Consider the following 26,723-nt stretch of genomic DNA (forward strand, 5'->3'; position numbering starts at 1 on the left):
GTAGTATACATGGTGTAGCATACACAGTGTAGTATACATGGTGTAGCATACACAGTATAGTATACACAATGTAGTATACATGGTGTAGCATACACGGTGTAGTTTACGTGGTGTAGTATACACAGTGTAGCATACACAGTGTAGTATACATGGTGTAGCATTCACAGTGTAGCATACACGGTGTAGCATACACGGTGTAGTATACACGGTGTAATATACACAGTGTAGTATACACGGTGTAGTATACATGGTGTAGTTTACGTGGTGCAGTATACACAGTGTAGCATACATAGTGTAGTATACATGGTGTAGTATACATGGTATAGCACACATAGTGTAGTATACACTGTGTAGTTTACGTGGTGGAAAATCAAACATGTTTGAAATCCTGGTCGCTCCTCGTGAGGGTATCACACTGCGCATGCGCGAACACTGTAGGAACGTTGTAGAATTGACGGACAGTACTGCCCACGTCTGTCCAGCCAGTTCCTGGTCCATCTCATTGCCACCTTTTCTTTTTTAAAGCTCTTTTTCCTGAGATTCGCGAGTGTCTCTCCACTTCCGGGTTCTTCTTCTTCTGTTTTAAAGGTGACGCTTCAGAGTTCTTCATCTTCTTCTAATTTGTACGTTGCATTTCCGGAAACAAGATCCTGACGTGTCGTGTATGGACGTACAGTGTGAGCAATCAGATCGTGTCAGAGTGTCGGTCCTTACAGTGTGAGAACATGAATCGTGAGCTGCGCACATTCAGACTCTGCTCTTGAGTCGCACAATTTGAGCTGGAGCTGAATATAATGACTGAAAAATTCGCACAGTGTCTGCCCACCTTCACGCAATGAATCCCGTCATTAATCAATGATCAATTCCTGGAGTTATGAGAGCTATGATTCCAGGAATGATTAGTTCACATTATCTCATTTCATGAAATTCAACAACTTTACTTTTGTTAAGATGCATGCAACAATAATGATTTTGAGATGAATTGGGTTTATCCATCCAACAACCTTTAACCAGCATGTATGTCTAATGTGCTTTTGTCTGTTTCAGTAATACCAGTTGCAACCATTAGAGTAGCTTCAGAGGTACTGAATCATGTGAAAGGCCACCAAGTTTGATTTACACTTTTGAAATACTAATATTTCACTATTTTCTTTAAAATATTGAAGGGTAACAGGCAGTAACTTAAAAAAAAAACATGTATGCAATGGTTTTCTTTTCAAACGACCACTTCTGAAACATTTTATTGGAAATAATCATGTTCCTATTTTACTAGCAACTAACTAACAACTTTTAACAAATTGTAAAATATGTACCATGTTTGTACAATTTAACAAATATGTGTGATTTCCAGAAGTGGAAAAAGTACTACTCTTCAGTACTCAAGTAAAAGTATAGATAAAAAATGATAAAAAGTAAAAGTAATGAAGTTGCTCCCTTACTTGAGTCAAAGTAAAAAAGTACATGCTACTAAATGTACTTCAGTAAAACAAATGTCCTTTCAATAAAAAGACAGGGTTTTTAAATTCCTTATCTTTTATTTTTTTAAGAACTTGTAGAAAACTGATACATGGAAATAAATGAAATCTGTTACCCTTTATGAACATCTGGATAATTTAGCACTCATAATAAATACAATGTGTCAAGAAAAAAAAGTGCAAATAATCAATTAAACCCAGAGCAGCTTTGAATTTAACATTTTTAAGAACTTGAAAATGTTAATCATAAAACTAAGGGACAGAAAAAAGCTCCAACTACCAACATTTTTCATTTAGCCTCAAGAAAATCATGTTCTCCAGGTTTCTGGAATGGAAACGTGCCGTTTTTAGTCTAAAAATGACACGTAAACTAGCACTAGCTTCGGGATGGTGAACCCTGGTTCTGTGTTCTTTACGCCTTCACTGCTGTGAAAGAATGATGGCTCTGTCATTTACTGGCTGAGATCAGAGAACTGGGATCAAGTTTGAACATATGCTGCTAACGGATGAAGGATGAGTCACTTTTTAGTAGGATGAGATCAAAAAGAAGCTTTGACGTTTGTCAAATATTTATCTTTGGTCCATGCTTTGATTTAAGCTCTTCTCAATTCATTTATTAAAGATAAAATACTGAAAGGATACGCTTGATATTTTATCAGTGACTAACAGAGTTCATCGCTTTTGCTTTGCTAACTGCTTGATAAAAGCCTTTTTTGATGATGCAATAAAAGTGACACCTGCTTGTATTCTAAGGTCAGGACGGTTTCTCATGCTGCTGCATGATGCAGTAACAGTCTGACGTAAATGTTCGTTTTACTGAGAAATGACTCATGTTGAGTCGTCTTCTAACTTTCATGCATTAAAAACAGTTTTTGGATTGCACTGCATGTTCAGGAAAGTGGATGAAATGCAATCCTTTGTCACATCCATGTGCATCATAAAGTCCTGCTTCTAAGGCTCTCTCCAGTATCTGGACTGTATGTTTGACCAAACCTGAAATAAAGACCAGCTTTAATCTGATTTTGTTTGAGTTATTAAATGTAACGTGGATTTATTATGAAAAATAATAAATAACGTTCATTATTCCTTGATTGATTCTTCTTACATTCCCATTTAAAATCACAGCCACACTCATCCATGAAAGTCCTTGTCTGCTGCATGTTGTATTGATATCAGTCATACCATCATGCATTATGACTAAAGGTGGGACAATATATTGCATCACAAGATCCATCTTCAATGGCACGAGTGGCATTGTGAAGGGCATCTTATGCATCTGTCCCAAGCTAGCGTTTCTAAAAGCATGTCCATGTCCGGAATGTTCTAGATGTTTTAAAAATTTGATGTACAATTTTCATGCACAGATATTTTTTTTTTTTTTTGTGTTTTTTTTAAAGAATGTCATGATGACATAATTTTGTTTTAATTTTATTCTGTCATGAATTGTATGTCTCTGTTTAACCTTTCTATTTACAGAGTGGCACTTTTTGCACTTAAATAGGAAAAAATTATATTATTTATGTTATTACTTATTTATTTTTGTTATTATAGCATGTTCTATATCAGTGGTTCTCCAACTTTTTTGGCTGAAGTGCCCCCTTTGTCAGACTTTTCTGTAAAAAAATCCACTATAGAGCATAATAGTGGAAAGAATTAGTGATAACACACATTTGAAAGAATCTCATTTTGTAAATAAATGGAATGAAAAGTATTTAGTGCATCCTGAATAGTATCATTAGTTTTTATACTTTCCGCTCATTTCCCTCCTGATGTGGGACCAAGACTGACTCTTGTATTTTCAGCTCATGTTCTAATCAAGATCATTTCTATCATCATTTTGTGTGTTTCTGTGTATGTTGCTGTTTGTTTCATTAAAAAAACAATTGAGTGTGTTGTTGTTTTGTCTGTTGCTTGTAATAGCAAGCATTTTTCTCTCATAGTGCATGTGTATTTTGTTATTGTCTGTTTTTATTGTTCAATATATATTTCTCTTGTGTGTTTTGTTGTTGTTTGTTGTATGTGAGTTGCTGGTAATATTCAGTATGATTATCATTTTTAACTAAAAGTAAAATAAAGTACACAACAAATTTACAATTTTGAAAACAAAATAATTTACAAATAGCAAAACACTTTTACAAATGTTTGAACAGAATGACAACGGCTTATTGTAAGTGTAAAAGTGTTTCCATATTTGTTCATTTGTTTTGACCTTTTGTAAAAGTGTTGTGCAGTAATTTGTAATTTATTTATTTTTTTTGTCATTTGTAAATGTGTTGCGTTTATTTGTTAATCTGTTGTGTGAAATCTTACGAAAGAAGGGGTCCGAGACGCTGGAAGTAGGTGGGGCAAGCTGTAATCTCCTCAGGGTTGTGTCCTCTGTCCTCTGCTCTTCTCCCTGTACACCAACAGCTGCTCTTCCTCTCACCACTGGCTCAAACTCCTGAAGTTTGTGGACAACACAACCATCAATGGACTCATCTATTGGAGACGAGTCTGCCTATAGGTGGGAGACAGACCGGCTGGTGTCCTGGTGCAGCGAGAAGCATGTGTATGCAGAGCCGGAGACCTGCACAGTCAGACCCCTGCACATGTGGACCTATACATTCAGACGCCTTGGTCTTTTGGTGATGATGGTGAACTTCTAGCTTCATTATCCAGTCCATCCTCTGCTCCTCCATCACCATCTGGTACGCTGCAGCTACGACAAGGTCAGACTGCAGCGAATCATCCAGTATCATCTCTGCAGAGAAGGTCATTGGCTGCAATCTACCCTCCCTCCAGGGCCTGTACACTCCATGACCCTGAGGCGTGCAGGAAAGATTGTGGTTGACCCCTCCCACCCTGGACACAAACTGTTTCAATTTCTCCCCTCTGGAAAGAGGTTTTGGTCCAGAACCTCTAGACACAAAAACAGTTTCCTTCTGCCAACAGTTTTTTAAACTGTACTTGGTGAATAAAAACTTTTCTGATTCTGATGAATTGGATAATGATAAATGGCTTTGATTCCCCCTTCTGGAGAGAGGCTGTAATGACAGCTATACCCAAACCACATACAGACACAATATATATAATAATAAATAATACTAAACCTCAGTAATCTCAAAGAGACTACAAACATTTAATCAGGACACAGGAGGTGAAAGGTGACGACCAAACTGGATTCATAAGAAACAGAGGGACACCAGATAGCATTAGAAGAAGCCTGAATATAAAGGAAAAGAAATGATCAGCAGCATTATTTATGGTCGTTTAGGTGCGGAGAAGGCATTTGGCAGGGTAGATTTAAAGTTTCTAAACCAAACACATATCACAAACACATCAACTTTTTTATCCGCGCCAACGTGACAGGGAAAACCCACCTGTGGATAGAGGGTGAACGTAAAGTACGTCAGTGACTGCCTGCCTCACTTCTCTTCACTACGCAGTGTTGTCTGCCCGTAACATGCTAAAAGAGTTCATTTCTTCAAACACACACGTCTGCCACTATTTACTATTGCTTTCTGTCAGCACATGAGTCGTTTTTAATGTCTGATAGTGTTTTGTTTTTGTTAAGCTCTCCATCAGAGGTGTGAACGATTGAAAACGCTCTGAAAGCGACCAAAAAACACTTCAATTTGCTTGCCTGATGTAAACTGTGTTTGCTTGTTCACAAACTACACCAAACAAAGCAGGATTTCAAGGCACATGTGAACGTGCCAGAAATTGCAGACAATAAAAAGGAATTCAGACATGCAGAATGAAGAAGTAGAGACAGAACCAGGAACCTGAGACTACTGAGGTGTGTAAGGTGTGCATCACTCCTTGTGTTACATTAAATATACCAGTAAACATCTCAGACTCAGTCTAACAGCATATGGATTGATAGTGAATGATAGTTTTGTTGTTACTGACAATTTTTGTAGATTCAAGAAACATATTTGTGTAGCGTATGATATCTGCTGCTGCTACAAGGATGTGAACAATAGGGCAGCGTGAGTTAGTGGTGATTTCATAGTTTTTAGGTCAGGCTACCAGACTCAAAACGCCACTCACTTTGTTGTTGTTCTTCTTCTAATGTACATTAGTTAAAATCACTACACCTCTGTTATTCGTGAACGGATTGGGCTGAAATTTGGTAGATATAATCTATGGATGTGTACGCATCGACGCTCTGAGCCCGATTTTAGGGCCTAGAGTGACAGCCTGGGGGAAGAAACTGTTTTTATGTAGTTTTGGCGTACAGTGATCTGTAGCGTCTGCCGGAGGGGAGGAGTTTAAACAGATTGTGTGCAGGGTGTGAGGGGTCTGCAGTGATGCTACCTGTGCCCGTTTCCTGACCCTGGACAGGTATAAGTCTTGGATGGAGGGCAGATCAACACCAATGATCTTTTCTGCAGTCCTGATTATCCTTTGTAGTCTGTGTCTGTCTAGTTAGGTTGTAGATCCAAACCAGACAGTGATGGAGGTGCACAGAACAGACTGAATGATGGAGGTGTAGAACATGATCAGCAGCTCCTGGGGCAGGTTGAACTTCCTCAGCTGACGCAGGAAGTACATCCTCTGCTGTGCCTTTTTCCTGTTTGAGTCTATGTGGGAGGTCCACTTCCGGTCCTGTGAGATTGTGGATCCCAGGAACCTGAAGGAGTCCACGGTAGCCACTTTGCTATTCAGAACGGTAAGGGGGGTGAGTGGGGGGTGATTTCTCCTGAAGTCCACTGTCATCTCCACAGTCTTGAGCGGGTTCAGTTCCAGATGGTTCTGACTGCACCAGAGAGCCAGCTGTTCCACCTTTTACCCCGTATGTGTCACAGGGGCGCTAGGGGGCCCCCGGGGTCCCATTTTTTCAAATGACTACTCCTCCGTTAGTTCTCGTTAGATCGGAATGCGGTTTGGTATGAATACTCTATGAATGAATATAATGAGACGTTCGGAGACCAGGGGCCCACCCCCCATATCCAGTCATTTCCATTTTTGAGATACATAGTCGTGTGATATATCGTTTCAAAGTTAATTCAACATAGATTACGATTATGCCTCGCACAATTCGATTAGGGGCCCGAGGGGCCCTTTTTTTGGCAATTTCCATTAAAGTGGTTTTCTCATTTATCTTTAAGTCAAATATTGCGACAGTTGGTGGTACCAAATCATTGACACATACCCATATATGAATGGGGCCCATTACTCCGTATGTGCCATGAGGGGGCCCCCGGGACCATATATTTCAAATGACTACCCCTCTGTTAATGCTCGTTGAATCGGGCTTTAATTTGACATGGATATTCTATGAGCTGATGTCACGAGCCTCTCTGAGACCTTTTTTTACTCGGTAGAACCAAGTCATTCTCTGGAATGTGCCACGCGCTATTCGGCGTGGAGATGTTTAGCAGGTGTATTTATTTGTGTGTATTTATTGTAATTTCACACGTCACAAATACATATGACCATTTTGGAGATTGTCAGCAAAAATCAAAACAAAAAATCTAGGCAATAGACATTTGTTTTTTTTTTCAAAATATAATTACAAAAACACAGGAAAAGCACAGGAACATTTTGAGTCCTGACAAATATTGTGGAGTTTCATTGAATTTGTGTTTTTGGAGGGGGTGATATATCTAAAACTGTGTTAGTTGTTAATTTAAACAATAATTCACATTTTCTGTCATTTTTACCTAATCCTGTGGGCCAAACAAGTTGCTCTAAAGGTCTGGATATGGGTCCTGGGCCTTGAGTTTGACACAGGTGCTCCAAGAGAACAAGCAAAGTCTAGAGTCGCAGTTGCTGAGACTCAAATCCTGGATTTTACAATTATAGGAAGCATAATTACGTTCTTTTTTTTTTTCGTTCTTCATTTGTTGTGTTTTGGACATGCTAATATTAGGTAAACCATTCACTAGATTGCTGCATTCTGCTAGTTTACCACTAGGTGGCATTGAAGCATGCACTGCATGAAAAAGTCCATATGTCAGAATAAAGGACATCTGGATTGAGAAGGACTCATTGTTTACCTTAAGATATTAATATTAACCACATTTGGTTATGATTATCCTTTAGCTTAAGTAGGAAACATACTGGAAAAAAAACAAAAGCTTTACTATCATGTTCAGCTGCAAAATTAATGGTTAGGTGTATAAATAAAAATACTTTCTCGAGGGCTAGTTAGTAATGAATTTGTCTATTTGTACGGTTGCTGTACGGACAACCCCTGGTGCTATCGGTACGTTTACCAATAGGGGTGTGTATTGCCTGGTATCTGGCGATACGATGCGTATCCCGATACAGAGGTCATGATATGATGCAATACAATATATCCCGATATTAAAGTTTAAGGCGATTATTGTGATTTATTTTTTTATGACTTAAGAAACAACTAATCTGTAAATGTGTTCACATTCATGAGAACATTATGTATAAAATATATTTTATTGGCATATTTTACACTCAAAACAATGGCTTTAACATGCCATGTGCCAACAACTTAAAATAAAAAAAATAACATACAATTTGCCTGCGGTTTTTAAACCAGCTTTGACCAACTTTAGTGCAACTCAACTGAGGTATATGCCTAGAACAAATAAATGCAGAAAGCCTGCAGTTACATTTTTTTCTTTTTTAAAAAAAAAATAAATAAATAATCAATATGTAGTCATTTTGAATCGATCAGAGAATCGCACAACATAATATTGCGATATATCGCCAAATTGATTTTTTTCAACACCTCTGGTTAATGAAGTACAAGTACGTAGCGTCTTAGGGTTAGGGTTAGGTTATAACCCAATATCGCAACAATGTTTGTCACTGTGTTTATTTATTTACTAAATGCTAAGCTAACTTAAACGTTCTCTGTTCAGACAGATTATATTTCCTGTGATGTAAACACAAAGACAAATAATGTGAAATAAAGATATAGGAAGTCATACATTTCTTATATATATATATACTGTATATATATGATTATTTTGTATTCTAAAGACCAGTCTTACATTAGCTCAGGGCCCATTACAGCTGTAAAACACACAGCAATGCTAAAATGTATTATGACTTGGGAATGGCAGTAATGGTCAGTAGGTTTCCCTCCTACAAGTCATAGAGAGACAGTTGATGTTTAAAAAAAAAAAAGCAAGAGTCATATCAAATAAGTTGTTTTAATATTTTTTTTAAACATTTATTCCAGGCTGAATATCATTACTACAGTTTGGATGTGATTATTATCATCTTAGTTAAACCATCAGAGAGAAAAAAAAAAACAGCCATTAAAAAAACATAGTTTTTCCGTCACATCTGGACAAAGGTGGATTTGAAGTCCTGCAAATACCACACGCACACATTCACTCACACAGACACACATTTTTGAACCTTTAAACATGAGCTTTGCTCCTTAGTTTTCCATTAACACGGGTCTGTGTTCAGCCAGTCAATTTCACTGAACGCATTTGACAGAACTTCAAACACGGCTTCAACTCAGGTGTGTAGACGACACTGGAATATTCCTGTTAAAACACTGCAAGACAGAAAGTCATTCGCCATTAATAAAAGAGAAAACACAGCTTTTATTTGCTTTTATTTGCATCCTACAAAACAGCTAGCTATTATTTTATCCTCACAGTCAGCATTTTGTTTGTTTTTTTTTCAAGACAGAGAAAAGTTGAAATAAAAAAAGGCGTTGAGATATGAAGAGATTAAAAACATTATGAAAGGCCATTATTCAGTGACTAGTCTCACAGATCATAACACTGTTTGCATCAATGGTGCAAAAACAGAGAGAAAAACTCAAATAAAAACAACACTGTAAATGTACTAGACCGTAGGTAGCATTGTTACCGTTTTGTAACCATTTTTACGAACATTTTCTGTTCTAGTAAAGTCACACATGTAAAGATTGTCTCGCTAAGATGAGAGAAGTGGTCATCGACTATTATTACAATGCAGAAATGCTGTACAGGAATGGTGGTTCAGTCGTGTCAGGGCTAACTACAACATGTTGGGTTTCTCTCAATGTAAAAACTACAACTTTACCCATGATGCAAATGGTTAGAAGCATGGAAGGGCGTGCAGTTACTATTAACAAGAATGTAAACAGGATCAAAGAGATGGAATAGGGCTGTGTGTGATGCTGCAGTATGTGTGTGTGTGTGTGTGTGTGTGTGTGTGTGTGTGTGTGTGTGTGTGTGTGTGTGTGTGTGTGTGTGTGTGTGTGTGTGTGTGTGTGTGTGTGTGTGTGTGTGTGTGTGTGTGTGTGTGTGTGGAGGCATGTGCAGCTTCAGTGTAGGAATGGTGCTGGTCTTGGCTTGCGGCCAGCCCGACACATACACATTGATCATCATGCTCACACACAGAGCAACACCGATATTAAGTGATAGCCAATCACCCTGCATGTCACACACACACACATACACACACAAGGCTTCACGACTACTGTTCTTGTCTCTACACTGTACAGAGAAATGAAGGAAAAGCCACTGGCAGTATCCCAGGCAGTGAGTTTTACTTCTCCGTCACTCACACAATTACCTCAAACAGCAGCTTGTGCTTGTGAGTGGAAAAAAACATGTCATCAGGTAAGAAAATCAAAACAAAATGGGAACGGGAAGAAATAATTCCAGGAGCCAAAACACTAGAGTTGGTCACAGTATCACATCAGCTTATGATAAAAACAACCATTATGTAACATTTCCTGTAAGAGAAGTGCTATCCTTTATTCAGGTTTCAGGACACCTTGTTTGTTCCACTGCTTCTCATAGTGGTGAACACATCCCTGAATAAAAAAAAAAAAATGTAACAACTAACGTCAACCCTTCAGTTAGGTCTTTCTTGGATATTTTCCATAGCACCTGTAAAATGTGGTCACTATTATCAGTCCATTATTATGTCTTTTAAGGTCTCTTCACACTAAAAACCAAAGAAAAAAGACACCAGGAGGTGTCACTTGATCCCTTTGTCAAATCCAGAGGCAGTAGGAGAAAAATCAGGCCTCCCTCAGTTGAAGATTCAGTTTTTTGGCACAAGATGAGAATTATGATGTCCACTGTTTTGACTCAATTTGCCAAAATTGAAAGGCATCAAAAGAAACAAAAACATATTGAGGGTTTTTTTGGTTATTTTACACTCATAATTCAAGTCTGAGACAATGACGTTAGGCTGAAGTGAGAGTGTGGATGACGCGCTACACATACATTATTTATCCAGACATGGCTTTCTGATCTAAACGTCTATTTATTTACTAACAGATGAGTGGTTGGTTAAGACAAACGACCTATTTGTGTGTATGTGTGTGTGTCGTGTTGTGTTGTGTTGTGTTTAGGATGTCGCTTCATAAATGAACATGTTAAACACAGTACGCCACAAAACCAGTGAGGATTCAACAGTCTACCTTTCATGGAATCAGCAAAAGCACATGATCAATATTTACAGCTCTATACAGTGTGTGTGTGTGTGCGTGTGTGTGTGTGTGTGTGTGTGTGTGTGTGTGTGTGTGTGTGTGTGTGTGTGTGTGTGTGTGTGTGTGTGTGTGTGTGTGTGTGTGTGTGTGTGTGTGTGTGTGTGCGAGTGTGTGTGTGTGTGTGCGCGCGTGTGGTAGTCAAAGCCTCCCATGTGAGCAGTGTACAGATCCCATTGAGGGCTTGGCTGCTCTCGTCACAATGCATTGTGGGTATTGTAGTTCTGATCCATCACAGTGATGTGGAGAAGCAAACTGTGTTTTCTGTTGGGTTGTGAATGACCTTTCAAGTGTCGTCCTGGTCTGGTTGTAGACTTCAGGCTTGTGGTGTTGGAACTATGGTGGACCTAAATGAACTGGTTTCCTGTTGGTGCTTTGTAGCACTCTCCATTGGTGTCTTGAGCTGTGAGAAGGATATTCTGGCAGTTCTGGGCTGAAGTGGTATCTAGTGGACTGAGGACTGTGGTCGGGCAGTGGGGTGAGGTCGGCTAGAGGGGTCCAGTTGGTCGTTGGGAACGGAGCGTCGGTTCTGCTCTGGTCGGTTGGTAGCCAAATATTTAGCCCTCATACTGGAGGTGTACTGAGGACACAGAAGTCAGGAGAAGAAAGAAGGTGTAACAAGACCAGAGAAGGAATGATGAAAAGCAGGGAGAGGACACACACACACACACACACACACACACACACACACCGACCACAGACTTTAGTTAACACCTTTATACCGCACAGAAAAACAGGTTTTCTTGCATTAAAGAGTGCATATTGCATTAAATAATGTATGTAGAACAGATATGAATACAAATCTCTTTGTAAAGAAGGTGGGACAATAGTCAATTTTCAAGCCATTGAAAAAAAACTATTTTCATATTCAAAATATTAACTTAAAGCTGCAGTATGAACGCTCTTAGCAACTTTTTTCTCAATAGACTAGTGACAAATGTATAGACTTTATCTTATGGAATTGGAGATTTTTCTGGTGTTTCAGAGACTCCGGCATGAATACACGTATCACACTGCAGTTACTGCCCCGAGGAGCGGCTGATACCATCAGCTCGCCCCCACCACAAGCACACGTAGGCGGCTGTGATCCCAGCTGCTGCTCAGGGCAGAGGGACAACCACCGCTCCGCATCCAGATTGTAACATTAATTCACCTTGATTAAGGTTCTCTGGTTTACAAGCGATTTATCCCGTCGGTTGTCAGTCTCTCAATGACACCAGTATGTGCGGCAGACCCTGCAGTCATGGACTGGACAGTTCCTCCTGAATATATTTGTGCCTTATTTCTGTTGCTTCTCCACCTTGGTCTGCCTTTCTCCGCGTGATTTGCCGTGTAACTGTTGTGTCTAAAGCCACGATGGAGACCTCTGCTGACACGTCCGCCATTACACATTTTAACATCAATGGTATGTGAATGCGCCTGACTTCACTCGAGCAGCCAATAGTAATAACCAAAACAGCTTATGGAGCACATGTGTATGTAGAAAGTTCTCTGATTGGCTGACATCCAGCGTCACGCTCCTGGATTTATAAATGTCATTTTACAGGGCCAGGAGAAGGAGCAGATATTTACTGTCCACTCAGAACACTTTGGATCTGAATATGCTCAAAGATGATTAAGGATTTTTGTCCACATTGTGCCAAAAAAAAAAAAAAAAACTTACATACTGCAGTTTTAACAACTCCAATTTGTATATTTGGACATCATGGAGCTGCATGAAACCAAACCAGGAGTTTTAGTGGTTTAAGTTTGTTTCTGCTTTGGGGAAAGTCTTAAATAACGATAATCATGCTGCATTTACTAAATATATCCAGTTATGTCACACTGTTAAAATGGATCCACTTGATACTGCATTAAACAATGGCTGACACTACAGGCCCAGCAGCACTTTGTCAAACCCACAACATTTGGTTAGTTAGTTTTTAGTAAAAAAAAAAAAAAAAGTGTTTATCGTTCAACGAGCTGGTCAGCAGCTGATCCAGAATCCCTACATGTTCTTTTCTCGCTGTCAGCAATGGTGGCAACAACCAGACGTTTTACATCAGAAATAGAGGACAACCTTGTTGGCCCCACTATGACATCCAAAAGCTGGAGTGCAAATCAAAGAGCAGACTTCCTTTTTCGCAATTCCAGTAATCCCAGGCTGCCAAAATGACCTTCATGAAGGTGATCCATGACCACAGCACAGAGGACACTTGCAGTGGTTTCAGGATAGGGGACAACCTTCCAATAGCCACACAAAGCAACATGGGATCCGTCACAGATATTAGCAGGAGCTCCATCAAGGAGATGCAATCTTAAATTCACAAAGACACCATCTCTGTGGGTGTGTACAGATCTGCCAGCTGCCGTGTGGGGATTGGAAGGTAGCTGAGGGAGAGTGTGTTCTAGAAAGTGTGCACTTACAGAGGGTGGAGGGGACTCCCTGCCAATCAGGGGGGTGTTCTCACACCGAGGGTTCTGAAAGTTTGCATTCTGGCTCCTGCGTTATAGAATAAGAGGTTACTGCATGTGGTCACCCTGCCGCTGAGCTTCATCTGCAGCTTGTTTATCGTTAACACATAATGATGATGCTTTCCTTATCTGTCACACGGCATGTTACAAAAGAATTGGTTCATTCTACAATTGGGTCGTCAGAAAGAATTTAAGCCTTTAAATAAAGATTTGCACAGTAACATAAAAACGCCTTTACTTTGTTCTGGTGATGAATCATTTGCTTATATTTGATAGTTGCATTTATCAGAATTATGTGTTTGTACATCTAAACTTTGATTTAAGTGTCAGTTCAACTTTGACAATAATGAAACACTTTCTTTAGATGGTTTGTAATATTTGTAATGTCTTTACTCTCTGTAATCAATAACATATTTTAGCCTTATGAATTCATATTCTTACTGGGTGGAAAAATAACACACGGCTTATAAAGCTTGTGGAAAATGCATTAGAGGCCTCATCATTCATACATTACCCTCATTATTAAGCTTTCAGGTAGGGAACAATTCCCCCTGCAGCTCCCTGTTAACTAATGGAATATAATGATTATAGAGTAAAGCAAAGATGTTTCATAAACCGCTATATAAATCCAATGCATTATTACTATTATTATTATTATTATTATTATAATGAAGCAAGATGTTTCCTAAAACTTTTGTCCGATAAAAAGACTGCTCTTCTTCATGTTGTTTGTTGCACATATCAAATCAGCTACTATCAGGGCTGAGATATTGACCAAGGTAATGCAACATATGAATTGTGATTATTTGTGGTGTAAAAAAACCCTCTAAAACAATCTAATTTCATTGATCGTGCACTGAAGTCCAAATGTCTACAGTTTCATAAGCCTGAATCATATCAAGCAGCAGAAGAATTGACACTAATGGCTTCATACAATCTGCCTCATTCAAGCAAGCAATCCGTTCTTGGTTTGGTAGCACATAGCAGCAAGCACTTATTACTTGTCCAATGCAAGAGAACCTTTGCTGTTATTAATCAGGATTGGGGTCGATTATAAGTGTCATTGCGTAATTGATAATTAATTACAATTATTAGGTAATTATGATTGTAAACGTAATTGGAAAAACTATGTTTCTGTTGTAATCATAATTGAATTGAAATTGAGTTTCAGATACAGTGAGTGACTTTGTAATTGTAATTGGCATGAACATTCTATAAAAACTGTCATTTACAATTTAAATAAACACAAAAACTGGGGAACCATGTTACAGTTCAATGGCTTACATATATGTAGTTAAAAATTATTAAAAAATGTTTCATATCAAGGATACCTGATTATTTTAATATATAAAGAAAATTAAAATTGAGGGGTATACTGACCAAAAATATTGATACCAATATTTTCATAGATTAAGAAGCCTAACAAGATAACCAAGGGATTAAAAAAAAAAATTGGATAATAGACAATATTTTACGGCTAATTTACGACATGGGTCAAAACTGACCCATTTTCATAAGAGATGCTAACAGAAAGCTAACACAAGAGGAAGGCTATGTTTTATGGGTTCATTCATTAAAGGCTCAGTAATTGTGATTAAGTGTAATTGACCTACAGTAATTGAGAACGTAATTGTAATGACTTTCAGGGGGAAAATAATAATTGGAATTGGATTTGGAATTGGGAAAAATGTTGGTCACAGTAATCATAATTGAGTTGTAATTGAAAATGTTAAAGATGTGATTGTAATTGAAAACTGTTATTGACCCCAACCCTGCTATTAGTTTAAATTGGCTGACACAGCAAGCAGCTGAATAAATAACAGTGTGTTGAAATATACCTGCAAGTTATTTGTGTCAAATAAGGTCTGATTTAAACGTTTGCAGGCACTGTGCATTGCTACGCTTCTAGTCTGGGTCACACGGGGGCAAAGCAGCATCTACCTAAGACAGGCAGTGTGTCCATCCTGCTAGCCTGGAGCAAGCTGTGGGTGCTAACTCACATGTATTCAGTGACGGGGGCATTGCTGACAGTGTGGGCTGTAGCGGGCAGGCTAGCTTCGCTACCGTAGCTGGAGCCACAGCTGTAGAGACTGGGCATGTGAACGCGGTACAGGTTATCGTGCACGCCGCCACGCGACGCGCCCGACTCATCCTCTTCATCTTCCTCATCCGTCCTTCAATCAGTCAGGTAAGGGCAGGGCACGGGAGGGTGCGATGGACAAGAAGGAGTGAGGGGGTAGAGGGGAGGGGGATCCGAGAGAGACAACAGAGTGTAAACAAGTGGTTGAAGAAGGAGGTTAGGACAGGGGGAGGCAGTGCTTCATCTATCAGGGTCGCCCCAATACAACGGAGTGGATCGGGCCACGCCTCCAGCTGGAAAGCAGCTGGACAAGAAGAAGAGGAACAGGGGCAGCATTCATTGACAAAAACAGATCCACTACAAGTACACTGCAGTCCAGGGTGAGACTGATTGATTACCTTTAATATGTATATCACATTACCTATGAGCACATTCCTTATGAGGTTTCTCTATTAAATCCCTCTGATGCAGAGCTATGGAGGGAACATGCAGTCACCTTCGTCATGCTTCTACTTCCCTAGTCATTGGTAGCAAATTTCAGAATCTGTAATTTAATAAAATCCCCCATGCATTTCTGTTCTCTGTGGAAAGGAAAACATATACATAAGCTTTAATAAATGATGGTTGAAGACCATTTTTTTTTTTTTACATAAAATGGTCAAAAATGACAAAGAATATATAAAAAAAAAGCATAAAAAGCAGAAGAAGAAAAACATCCGCCAAAGTAATAGAATGAGGAGTCGAATAAGATGTGTGCTGATTTGGAAGTTGGATTTTTGGCTACAAAAGTGGCAGCGAATTCTCAAAAAGCAGTTTTTGGCTAATCTTTCATACTCCTGATAATTGTCCATATGAGACAAAACGACACGTCAACATGGACAGGAAGGTCTGTACAAAGAGTTGCTACGACCCGACTGTTATAGCAAAAGACAGAGCGTCTTCATTGCAGCTATGGGATAGGTCAGTGGCTGAAGAAGAGGAATGTCAGGAGCTGTTCTTCCCTTCATTAAAGGAAGACCAGTCACTACCAGATCTCGGCCACCTCTCGTCAGACCGGAAGGAGGAGCTACACCAAATCATGGATCCAGCTCTGTTCAGCACAAAACCAGGCTGCACAGATCTCATCCAGCATGACATCAGGCTCCGGGACCCCAATCAGCAGCCCATCAGAGACACCTCATCCAGGATCCCGGCTAAGCTGCTGCCTGCTGTAAAGCAAGAGGTGGAAGATATGCTGGCCATGGGAGTCATTGAACATTCAAAAAGTGAGTGGTGCAGTCCTGTTGTTTTAGTCCCAAAGAAAAATAACCCAAGACAAAGATTCTGTGTTAATTTTTCTAAGCTAAATGCAGTTTCAGCCTTTGATGCATATCCAATGCCCAGAGTCGAAGACTTAATTGAGCATTTGGGCAATGCTAAATTTCTCACTACTCTTGATTTATGCAAAGGCTATTGGCAAGTGCCCTTATCTGACACCTGCAAAGACTTAACAGCCTTCAGAGTCCCAAGTGGGCTTTATCGTTTCAGGACAATGCCTTTTGGACTCCACAGAGCGCCAGCTACATTTCAACGGCTGGTAGATGAAGTCCTTAGAGGTGCAGATGGCCACACGGCGGCTTACATCGATGACATTGTGGTATTTAGTGAAAGTTGGGAAGATCACATGGAACACTTGAGTGATGTTTTTCACAGAATCCAAAGGACCGGACTGGTGATGAATGCCCGAAAGTGCCACATTGCTAAGACTGAAGTGGAGTATTTGGGGTACGTCATCGGGGGTGGTGTCATATGACCTCAGGTTAGTAAAATTGAAGCACTCCTGTCCTACCCACCTCCAACAACCAAACGCAGAGTTAGATCCTTCCTGGGATTAGCTGGCTGGTATCGCCGCTTTATTCCGGATTTTTCTACAAGATCAGCCATCCTTAGTGATTTGACGCGCAAGTCGAGTCCAAACAAGATAAAGTGGACCCCTGAATGTGATTCTGCATTTAGAGACCTCAAAAACTGTTTATGTAATGAGCATGTTCTTCAATGTCCAGATTTCTCCCGTCCTTTCATTGTGCAGACAGATGCATCTGGAGTAGGACTGGGAGCTGTATTGCTGCAGGGTGATGGAGAGTACCAAAGACCTGTGCAGTACATAAGTCGTAAGCTCTTTCCCAGAGAGACAAGGTATTCCACTGTGGAGAAGGAGGCCTTGGCGGTGAAATGGTCACTAGACACTTTAAAATATTACTTGATGGGAGATGAGTTTATCTTAGAAACGGACCATCGAGCGTTACAGTGGATGAACAAAATGAGGGACAGTAATGCAAGAATAACCCGATGGTATTTGTCTTTGCAGCCCTTTTGTTACAGGATCTGATACAGGCCTGGAAAAAAGAATGGTGTGGCTGATTTCTTGTCTCGTTCCTATGAGGTCTGAATTTTGTAAGGGGGGGGGGTTGACGAAGTGAGTCTTAAACTCCACTTGTCCCTGTAGTTGAACAGCACACACTCTGTTCCACATACACATTTACAAAACTACATTCATCCTTACCTGCTCCATGTGGCACCTAAAAGGGGAGTGCTGTCAACATTTCCTGGTTTTATACTCCAGACTGGTGAGGTCATTGGTGACCTCACCAGGAGCTACGCCCAGTAAGGGGATGGGCCTGAGAATAAAAGGCAGGTGTGTGCTTTGTTCGGGGTTGGTCCATTTGTGCTTGGACTTTGGAGGAAGACACATCATGGTACCAGCACTCTGTAAATGTTTGGGAGGCACTGTAAATAAAATGGACACAGATTTTGCAACTTCCTGCCTGAGATGTCTCTTCACTCACTTTAAATAGCCACTGAAAGCCACACTACCTTACACTTTTTTCCATAAGTAGTCCATGATTCATATTTTGATTAACTTAGCACTTCATAGACTACTTGCATGAATAATATTGAGCACTTTTACTGTGTACTTTTTGAGTAATCCTTTGTCAAAATCCTGTACAGATCACAAATTCTGGATATTTCACCCAACTTTGACGTGGAATTAAAAAAAGGGTCCTTTTTTTGTCTTTGCCTGTGGTTTTGTTGTTTTGTCAGTTTTGTGTTTTTGGAGTCATTATGTCTGTTTGTGTGTGTGTGTGTGTGTGTGTGTGTGTGTGTGGGGGGGGGGGGGGGGTGCATTCTTGTTGTAATTTTGGGGATTTTTCTGTAATTTTCTGCATCTATGTATTTACCTGTCATTTTGTGTATTTTTTGTGTGTTTTGGCAGTTATTTTGTGTATTATCATGGGATTTATATTCCTTCCAAGTTCTTGAAATACAATTTTTGGGGATTTGTTTTGGGAGCCGCACATAATAAGACCGAGGGCCACATGTGGCCGCCGAGCCGCCAGTTTCCTATTCCTGCTTTATCTTGTTTGGAACATAAAATGTATTGGCTAAAAACCATAAATTTTCCAATTAAGATTTGAAAAGTACGCGATACGGAAAGATTTATTTAAACTTATTTTACGTGATGACTCTGTGTTGCGCGTGCACGCCGTTCCCACTTTTGACGCATTTTTCGCTCGCCCTAACGTCACAGCCGCCATTTGACAGACAGATCCTTGTAGCCAATCACATTCGCCGTTCAGAAGGCCTCGGCCAATCGGCGACGCCGGCACTGTTTCCGGCTGTCCTTTTATGGAAAGCAGCAACTTCCGGTCCGTTACATGAGCCTGAGGAGCAGCAGCTACGTTAGCTACGGTAGCTAACGGAGCTGGGGAACGATTCACATCTACGGACACCTGAGGAAGTACCGGCACCGGCTCTGACTATGGGGGTAAGACTGGACTGGAACACTAAGAGCCGTACGGACTTCATTAGTGAATGTTGATAATGTGCTGCTCCGTGGGTGGGGGGCGGTGCTTACTGCTACTTACTTCTGATTGATTGTGTTTTCATCCAAGAACAGAGAACAATGCTCACGTGGAACAACCAATAGGATCTTAGATAGGTGCATCTAATTGGTTCCCGATTTTCTCCTGTCCAATCACACGTTCAGATAGTTTGGTTGTCCCCACAAACACCGCAATCATTGTTTGGCTCACAACCAACTTCCGGTCAGCGGGTTGCACTGATTGGTCTAGAGCGCTTGTTGTGGACGGGTTTTTGTGATTGGCTGAGAAAATGGCGGCTGCTCGTACACAGATTGAGTCCAACGACAGAAAAGAAGAGGCAGGAGGCTGTTTTATTGTATAATATTAACAACTACGTGTTCTTATAGGTTTAAAATCGAGTTTTTATTCTTGGAAATTTGTTCGAAGGCAACATTAGTGGATAAAGACAACAAAGCTTTGAAGAGAAGCTTGTATTTTCATTTCTTTCTGTGGAGCTGATGCTTCAGGACTTTTACAATATTTTATCTTTCCAGGGTTTGTTCATGAAACATCTGTTCAGAGCAGATATCAGTGAGGGTAGTAGATATTACAGTATATTACAGCATTCATCTCACACTGTTAATACTTTCATAAGATTTAACACAACAATGGACGATTCCAAGCCAGGACACAGCAAAAAACCGGTAAGATCAACTGGAACACAGAGGTCAAGGGTTGTCCATGACGCTTCCATTAGGGCTAGTTTATATATTTATATTTATTAATGTGACTTTCTTCAGCAGCCCAGTCAGTTAAGGTCAATGTCAGTCTTCTGTTTTTCTGCATTATTGCTTTCAATATAATTAGTATAAAAACAAATTGGTCAACAAATCCAGTTACAGGTTGGCATTTTAGCCAGTTTTCATTTTCCAAATACGTTTCGCCTTGCAAATACATGTCTTGCCTAGTTATTGTTATTATTATTAATAATAATAAAAATAGATACTTTTTTCTTCTCTTGCTACGGTGCACTTTTTGTCCCTGCAAATGCACACACAGCTAACCGCTGTTAGCTCTGCTAACGAGAATGAGACAGAACAGCGAGAAAGGGAATAATATCGTCAGTTTCTTAGGAAAATAGTGAACACCCACTTATCTCAGACATCCACAGCTTCACTATGCTTCATCTCTTTATCATGACTCAGCAAACATGCAACCAATTTATCCAAGATGGTGCTGACCAGACTTAGTCTAATCACGCTTCCTCATTTATCCTGGATGTGTTTATCCCACTATTGTGTTGTGCAATACCCCCCTGGTCTCTTTCCAGGTGTTCTGGCTGATCCCTCCGACCCCTCAGAACCAGGAGCTTTATGAGAACTGGGTGCTGTTGGGGAAACAAGGAGACATTTTTCTGGGTGACCGAGCCACAGACTGTCAGAGGGTTGAACTGACGCAGGGCTGCACCTTTGTCATCCCCTCAGGTACATGATGATGATGTTAAGGCTGGGCAACATATCTAGTTTTTAATAAATATCAATATAGCTATTTAAGAGATAAAGCATAGGACTATATCGTAATATCAATATAATTCACATAACATTAAAAGTTTCTTCTGTAGAGCCAGTATATCTTTTTCTCCTCTGTCTATCTTAACCCCCCCCCGCTCGGTCCCTGCAGCGACAACAGAGTTGAATGAAGAGTTAGTAAAAAAATAAATAATGGTTTAATAATTTGGAAATGGTTTTGCCTCAGAATGTGTGTGCGTGTGCTCTGTAGAGATCCAGAGGTCATCATTACAGTGTGTGTGTGTGTGTGTTAGTAGTGGTAACTGTTATATTATAATACTTGGGGTAATAGTTTCTGATAAATTCACAATTGTCAGTAATAATAAATAAATAATTGATAGGTAATTGCAATAATTAAAAAAACTGTACAGCACTTTGATCAGCTCAAGTTTTTATTTTTATTAATGTGTATTTTATTATAAAATTAGTTTTATAAATGATGATATTGTTTTTCTGTCTCTGTGTGACATGTGGCTTTAACTGACTAACTGAAATATTGTAAAATAATGGTTTAATGGTTAATTAAGTTAATGATTTTTTTAGATTTACTATGGGGTTTGCCTCATTAGAACGGCATATTAAAAACAACTCTACTAATAATAATTATACACGCACAAAAAAGCAAGACTACACAGAGAAAATGTACCACTAAAAAATAAGGTACAAAATATTAAAAAATAATAATAATAATGATTACAAATAAATAAAATATATATACATATATAAACAGATTTTTATAGTATATAATCATCTTAAAGGTGGAAATCCTGGTTTCAATCACAAATAAAATGGGTTCAAAGTGACCAAAAATGGTGGAAAAGGTGGTGAAACGTGATTTTAAAAGCCACAGAAATTGGTTAAATTAGAGTGAGCAAAAACAGACAGAAAAAGTGGTAAAAAGGATTCAAAGTGTCAATATTGGAACAATTAGTTTAAATTGGCAAATAATGGGCATGATAAATGGTTAATGTGGTTAAATTGGCAAAAAATTGTGAAAAGAGGTTAAAAGTGACAATAATGGGTCAACATATGTGACATTAGGTGTAAAAGTGGTGGAAAGGGTTTAAAAATGCTGAATGTGTGTAAAAATTGCATTTAAATGTGATGTAGAAGTGTCAGAAATGCAAGTAATGTCGCAAAAATACATTAAAAGGAGCAAAAATATTGCAAGAAAAAGTGATAAAAATAGGTTAAAATGTGTTGAGTTTGGTGTAGTTGTAGAAAAAGGATAAAAATATGCAAAAATGGGCTCAAATTGTACAGAAAATAATCTTATTCTCATTCTCAGGCATCTGGTCACCCCCTCCCACTGTTTCATGACTCCACAGTCGAGAACCTCTGAGTTAGAAGCTAAGCCCCTCCCTCTGCTCCACAGGTCCCAGGGAAGTTCCGCTACCCGTTCTACTATGAGATGGGCTGGTACGTGTTGGATCGCTATGTCTTCAGCCTGACCAACACCTCCTACCTCACCCCAGAGTTTCAAAAACACTCTCTGGGCATTGGTAGGTGAACCCTGAATAATCTCTCCTACATTACTGATTTCAGATTTTGTACACTTGATCTATTCGCTACTTAAAGCTGCAGTATGCAAGTCATTTTTGGCATCATTTGGTCAAAAATCCATAATCATTTTTGAGCATATTGTAATCAAAGTGTTCCGAGTGGATAGTGAATCTCTTCTCCTTCTCCTGGCTGTAAATGAAGTTTATAAATCCAGGAGCGTGATGCTGGTTGTCAGCCAATCAGAGGTCTTTCTACAAACACGTGTGCCCTAAGAGCGATCACAAAAGATACTGGTAATGGAGGCTAAGTTTAGGTTTCGGTTTTGAAACAGAGTGCATTCTACATACTGCAGCTTTAATGTTCACTAGTGTCACTCTCAGGGTTGGGGTCAACTACATATTACAGTTACAATTACGTCTTCAATTATCCATGTTCAATTATGATTACTTTGACCAGCATTTTTCCAATTACATTTAAAATTACAATTACAAGTCTAATACAATTACTACAGTTCAATTAAATTTATTTACAATTACTGAGCCTTTTATAAATAACCCTTATTAAACGTGACCTTCCTCTTGTGTTAGCTTTCTGTTAGCATCTCTAGTGCTAACGGGTCAGTGTGACCCATGTCTTAAATCAGCTGTAAAATACACTAATAAATATATCATCTAATTAGTTTATCATCTATTGGTTTCCTCGTTAGGCTTCCTAATCAATTACATTATTGGTATTAATATTTATGGTGTGGGTGTCTGAGTATTTTTTCTGTCACTATACCCATAGATTTATATTTATTTTAAATGGTAAAATGATCCTGAAGAGAAACGACAGAAACATATTTTAATAATTATTAACTACATATATGTGAGACAGAACTGTAACATGGTTCATCAGGTTTGTGTTTTAATTCAATTGCAAATTGACAGTTTTTATAGAATTTCCATGCCAATTACAAATTCAGTTATCTGAACTCAAATACAATTAAACTACGATTACAACAGCAACATATTTTTTCAATTACAATTGTAATTACCTCATAATTGTAATTATCAGTTACATGATTACAATTGTAATTGAGGCCAACCCTGCTCCTGCCTTTAAGCTTTTTTCTGACTGAAGTGTGTTTTTTAATATCTTATAAAGGTCTGAAGAAACCTCCAGACTCAGGCCAGATCAGGGCTGTGGAGGACGTGGACGATGGGGACAAAGAGTCGGACAAGCCCCCAGGTAAAGTCCACCTGACCCCCCTGGAGCTGGAGGGACTGTGGAACCTGGTGAGTAAACTGGAGTCTCTGCCCTCCAACAAGAAGTGTGTCCCTGCTGGAATACACAACGCCCCCGCACTCATCACTCACATTAAGGTGCGTGTATGTGTGTGTGTCATAAGCCATCAGCTCTTCTCTGATAATGTGTGACCTCTCCTCACAGGCGCTGCTGAAGGAACACGCCAACGACAACGCCAAACTGTCCTACACGGGAAAACCTATCGTTACGTGGCCAAACAGGGCAAGCATTGATTCTTCTTAGCGATCCTCCACTGTTTTTACAGATGTGTCCTAAAACCTTTTAAATGTCCTTATTAGTAGATCTATGTCTAATAAAACACTATTATGCACTATATTCATTTAATCACCTTTACAGTTTTAGAGCCTGTGTTCCTCCATCTTGAAATCACATGATTGATGATGTCACACGGCCCCACCGCCTGTAAAAAGCCCATTGTTTTCTATTGAAGTGAAACATTCAGCCACATTTTTAGATCATTTAACGGCTTTTTCAGTCAAAATAACAACTTGTGCTACTTTTGGTTGATCTGAAAAAAAAAAAAAAACAGGAAAAATTAAGTATGTCAATGTAAGCCTCTTTTGTTTACAGAAAGAGGATAAACACAGGTGAAATATTTAAGGACTCCCACTCAAAAGTCCTCCTATCCTCAGGATAGGTCTGTGATTTACTCTCTAACTTCAGCCACCAGAGCGTGTCTTCTTCCCTGCTTCATTGTCTACTACCAAACCTCAGAGTTGGAACTGCCGCCCCCTGTGGTCATAGATTATCTTCAGGTCACAACTGTGTTTATCCTCTTTCTGTAAACAAGAGGTTTACATCGACATCTTTCATTTTTCCTGATTTTTTTAGAGCAACCAAAAGCAGCACAAGTTATTTTGACTGAAAAAGCTGTTAAATGATCTGGGGTGGCCAATCCTGGTCCTCAAGAGCCACTATTAAGCATGTTTTAGATGTTTCCCTCTTCCAACACACCTGATTCAAATGAATAACTCATCATCAAGCTCTGCAGAAGCCTGATAACAATCCTGGTCATTTCAATCAGGTGTGTTGGAAGAGGGAAACATCTAAAACATGCTGGATAGGGGCTCTTGAGGACCAGGATTGGGGACCCCTGTACTAAATGATCTATAAATCAGGCTGAATGTTTCACTCCAATAGAAAACAATGTAATGTTTACAGGCAGTGGGGCCGTGTGACATCATCAATCACATGATTTCAAGATGGAGGAACACAGGCTCTAGAACTGGAAAGTAGTGCTATTTTTAAATGGTAATAAATCAATTATGTTAGACCTAGATCTACAAATGAAGACATATAGAAGGTTTTCGGACACATTTCTAAAAATAGCGGAGGATCCTTTAATGTCACTACAAAGGATGACGTTTTTCCTTGTGTGTGTGTTTACTGTTTCTGTTCCTTTTCTCCAGCCTTCATGGTACCAGCCCCCCCCCTCCTCCACCTCCAGCACCACCTGCTCGGCCCAAGCCTCCCTCCACCCCCGTCATGGCACGTCCTCAAAAACCAGCGTCCATGTCTGTTCTGAGGCGACGCAGGGTCAGGTAAACACACTGGATCAGACTCATTGTTATTGTTATAGTTGACTTCCTGTCTGTGGATGTGGTGATGCACTTGGAGGATTTAATCAGCATTGGGATATTTCTGTGTGCAGATGTAAGCACTGTGAAGCTTGTATGAGACCTGAGTGTGGAGAGTGTAACTTCTGCAGAGACATGAAGAAGTTTGGAGGACCAGGGAAACTCAAACAGACCTGTGTGCTGCGACAGTGCCTGTCTGTAAGGAAGCTCGTCTTACCCTTCCTCTTGTGTTAGCATTCTGTTAGCATCTTTTATGCTAACAGATCAGTTTCGACTCATGTCTTAAAGTAAAGCAGAACTAAGTAACTTGAGCTTAGCGCTCCCTTTTGGTTATGTCACTGTCGTAAACATTTTGCACCTCCCGCCCCCGGCCCCACCCCACAGATACATGCACACCCTTGCTCTCCTAAGACAGTAGCAACTGATCACTGAAACATTCTAATGCAACAATGACACTAAGGGTGATTTCACACATATAGTCCCATGTGAACAGTATGAAGAAGAGAGACAAGTAAAATAAATGTTTTGAGAGTGATACGGAAGGGAGTGTGGAAACGTGTGTTTGTGTGTGTGTGTGCTGCCTGATAGAGTGCTGGTTTGCGAGTGTGTGTGAGTGCCTTTTGTGCAATCACACACACTGTGTGTTGCTGCTGAGCTGTCACTGATGGAGTTGCTCCGTTCCTCAGACAAAGGTCTTCTCTGCCTTTTTTTCGCTGGCTCCGCCCTGAAATAGGTTTGAGAAAAGTGAAATTGTAGACAACCGTGTGCATAATCTAGCATTAGTGTGTATTGTGCTGCCATAAAGCAGTACGTCTGCTACCGGGTCGGAGACAGGAAAGTTGTAAGTGATGTTTTCTGGTCAGAGAGAGCAGGGGATGGAAGACCCCCAACACCCCATAAACACTTGTATTACTCTCACAGGGACTATGAGAAGGATTTATTAAGGTGAAAAAGTGACTTAGTTCTGCTTTAAATCAGTTGTAAAATACACCAAAAATTATAAAATATAAATATGAATATAATTATAATTATTATGCTACTTCATCATCAACAAGTTACAAAATACTGAGGATAGAAGTAAAGGATAATTAAATGGTGTGTGTGTGTGCGTGCGTGTTCGCTGCAGCCTGGCCTCCCTCTGTCTGCTGTGTGTGAAATCTGTAAAGAGCCCAACCAGGAGGAGATAGGAGACCCCTCCCTCACTTTGATGGAGTGCTCCAGCTGTGCTCAGATCGTACATCCAGCCTGCCTCTTGGTAACGTCTCTGTCTACGCTCTGCAGGCCAGGGGAGGGGGCAATTACATCTTCAATTATCCATGTTCAATTACAAGTCAATTATGATTACAATGACTGGCATTTTTTCCAATTACAATTAAAATAACAATTCCTTTTTTCCCTTGTAAGTTGATTTCAACTACGTTCTCAATTATGAAAGTTCAAAGTCAATTAATCACAATTATGGAGCCTTTAATAAATAACCTCATGAAACGTAACCTCTCACTTA

General features: G+C 39.7%; 1 protein-coding gene across 1 annotated transcript in view; it reads left to right on the plus strand.

Moving 5' to 3' along the window:
• Positions 1-20,638: 20,638 nt before the first annotated feature.
• The window catches only part of LOC114465382 (lysine-specific demethylase 2A-like), a 32,420-nt gene continuing 26,335 nt past the window's right edge, over positions 20,639-26,723 (plus strand). Inside the window, 8 exon segments of the mRNA XM_028450404.1 lie at positions 20,639-20,747; positions 22,207-22,333; positions 23,481-23,698; positions 23,766-23,843; positions 25,052-25,066; positions 25,068-25,183; positions 25,294-25,417; positions 26,346-26,474. Of these exon segments, the coding sequence (XP_028306205.1) occupies positions 22,243-22,333; positions 23,481-23,698; positions 23,766-23,843; positions 25,052-25,066; positions 25,068-25,183; positions 25,294-25,417; positions 26,346-26,474 (771 nt within the window). The 5' untranslated portion in view covers positions 20,639-20,747; positions 22,207-22,242.

Source organism: Gouania willdenowi, chromosome 1 (assembly GCF_900634775.1).
Source record: "Gouania willdenowi chromosome 1, fGouWil2.1, whole genome shotgun sequence".
Classification (NCBI taxonomy): domain Eukaryota; kingdom Metazoa; phylum Chordata; class Actinopteri; order Blenniiformes; family Gobiesocidae; genus Gouania; species Gouania willdenowi.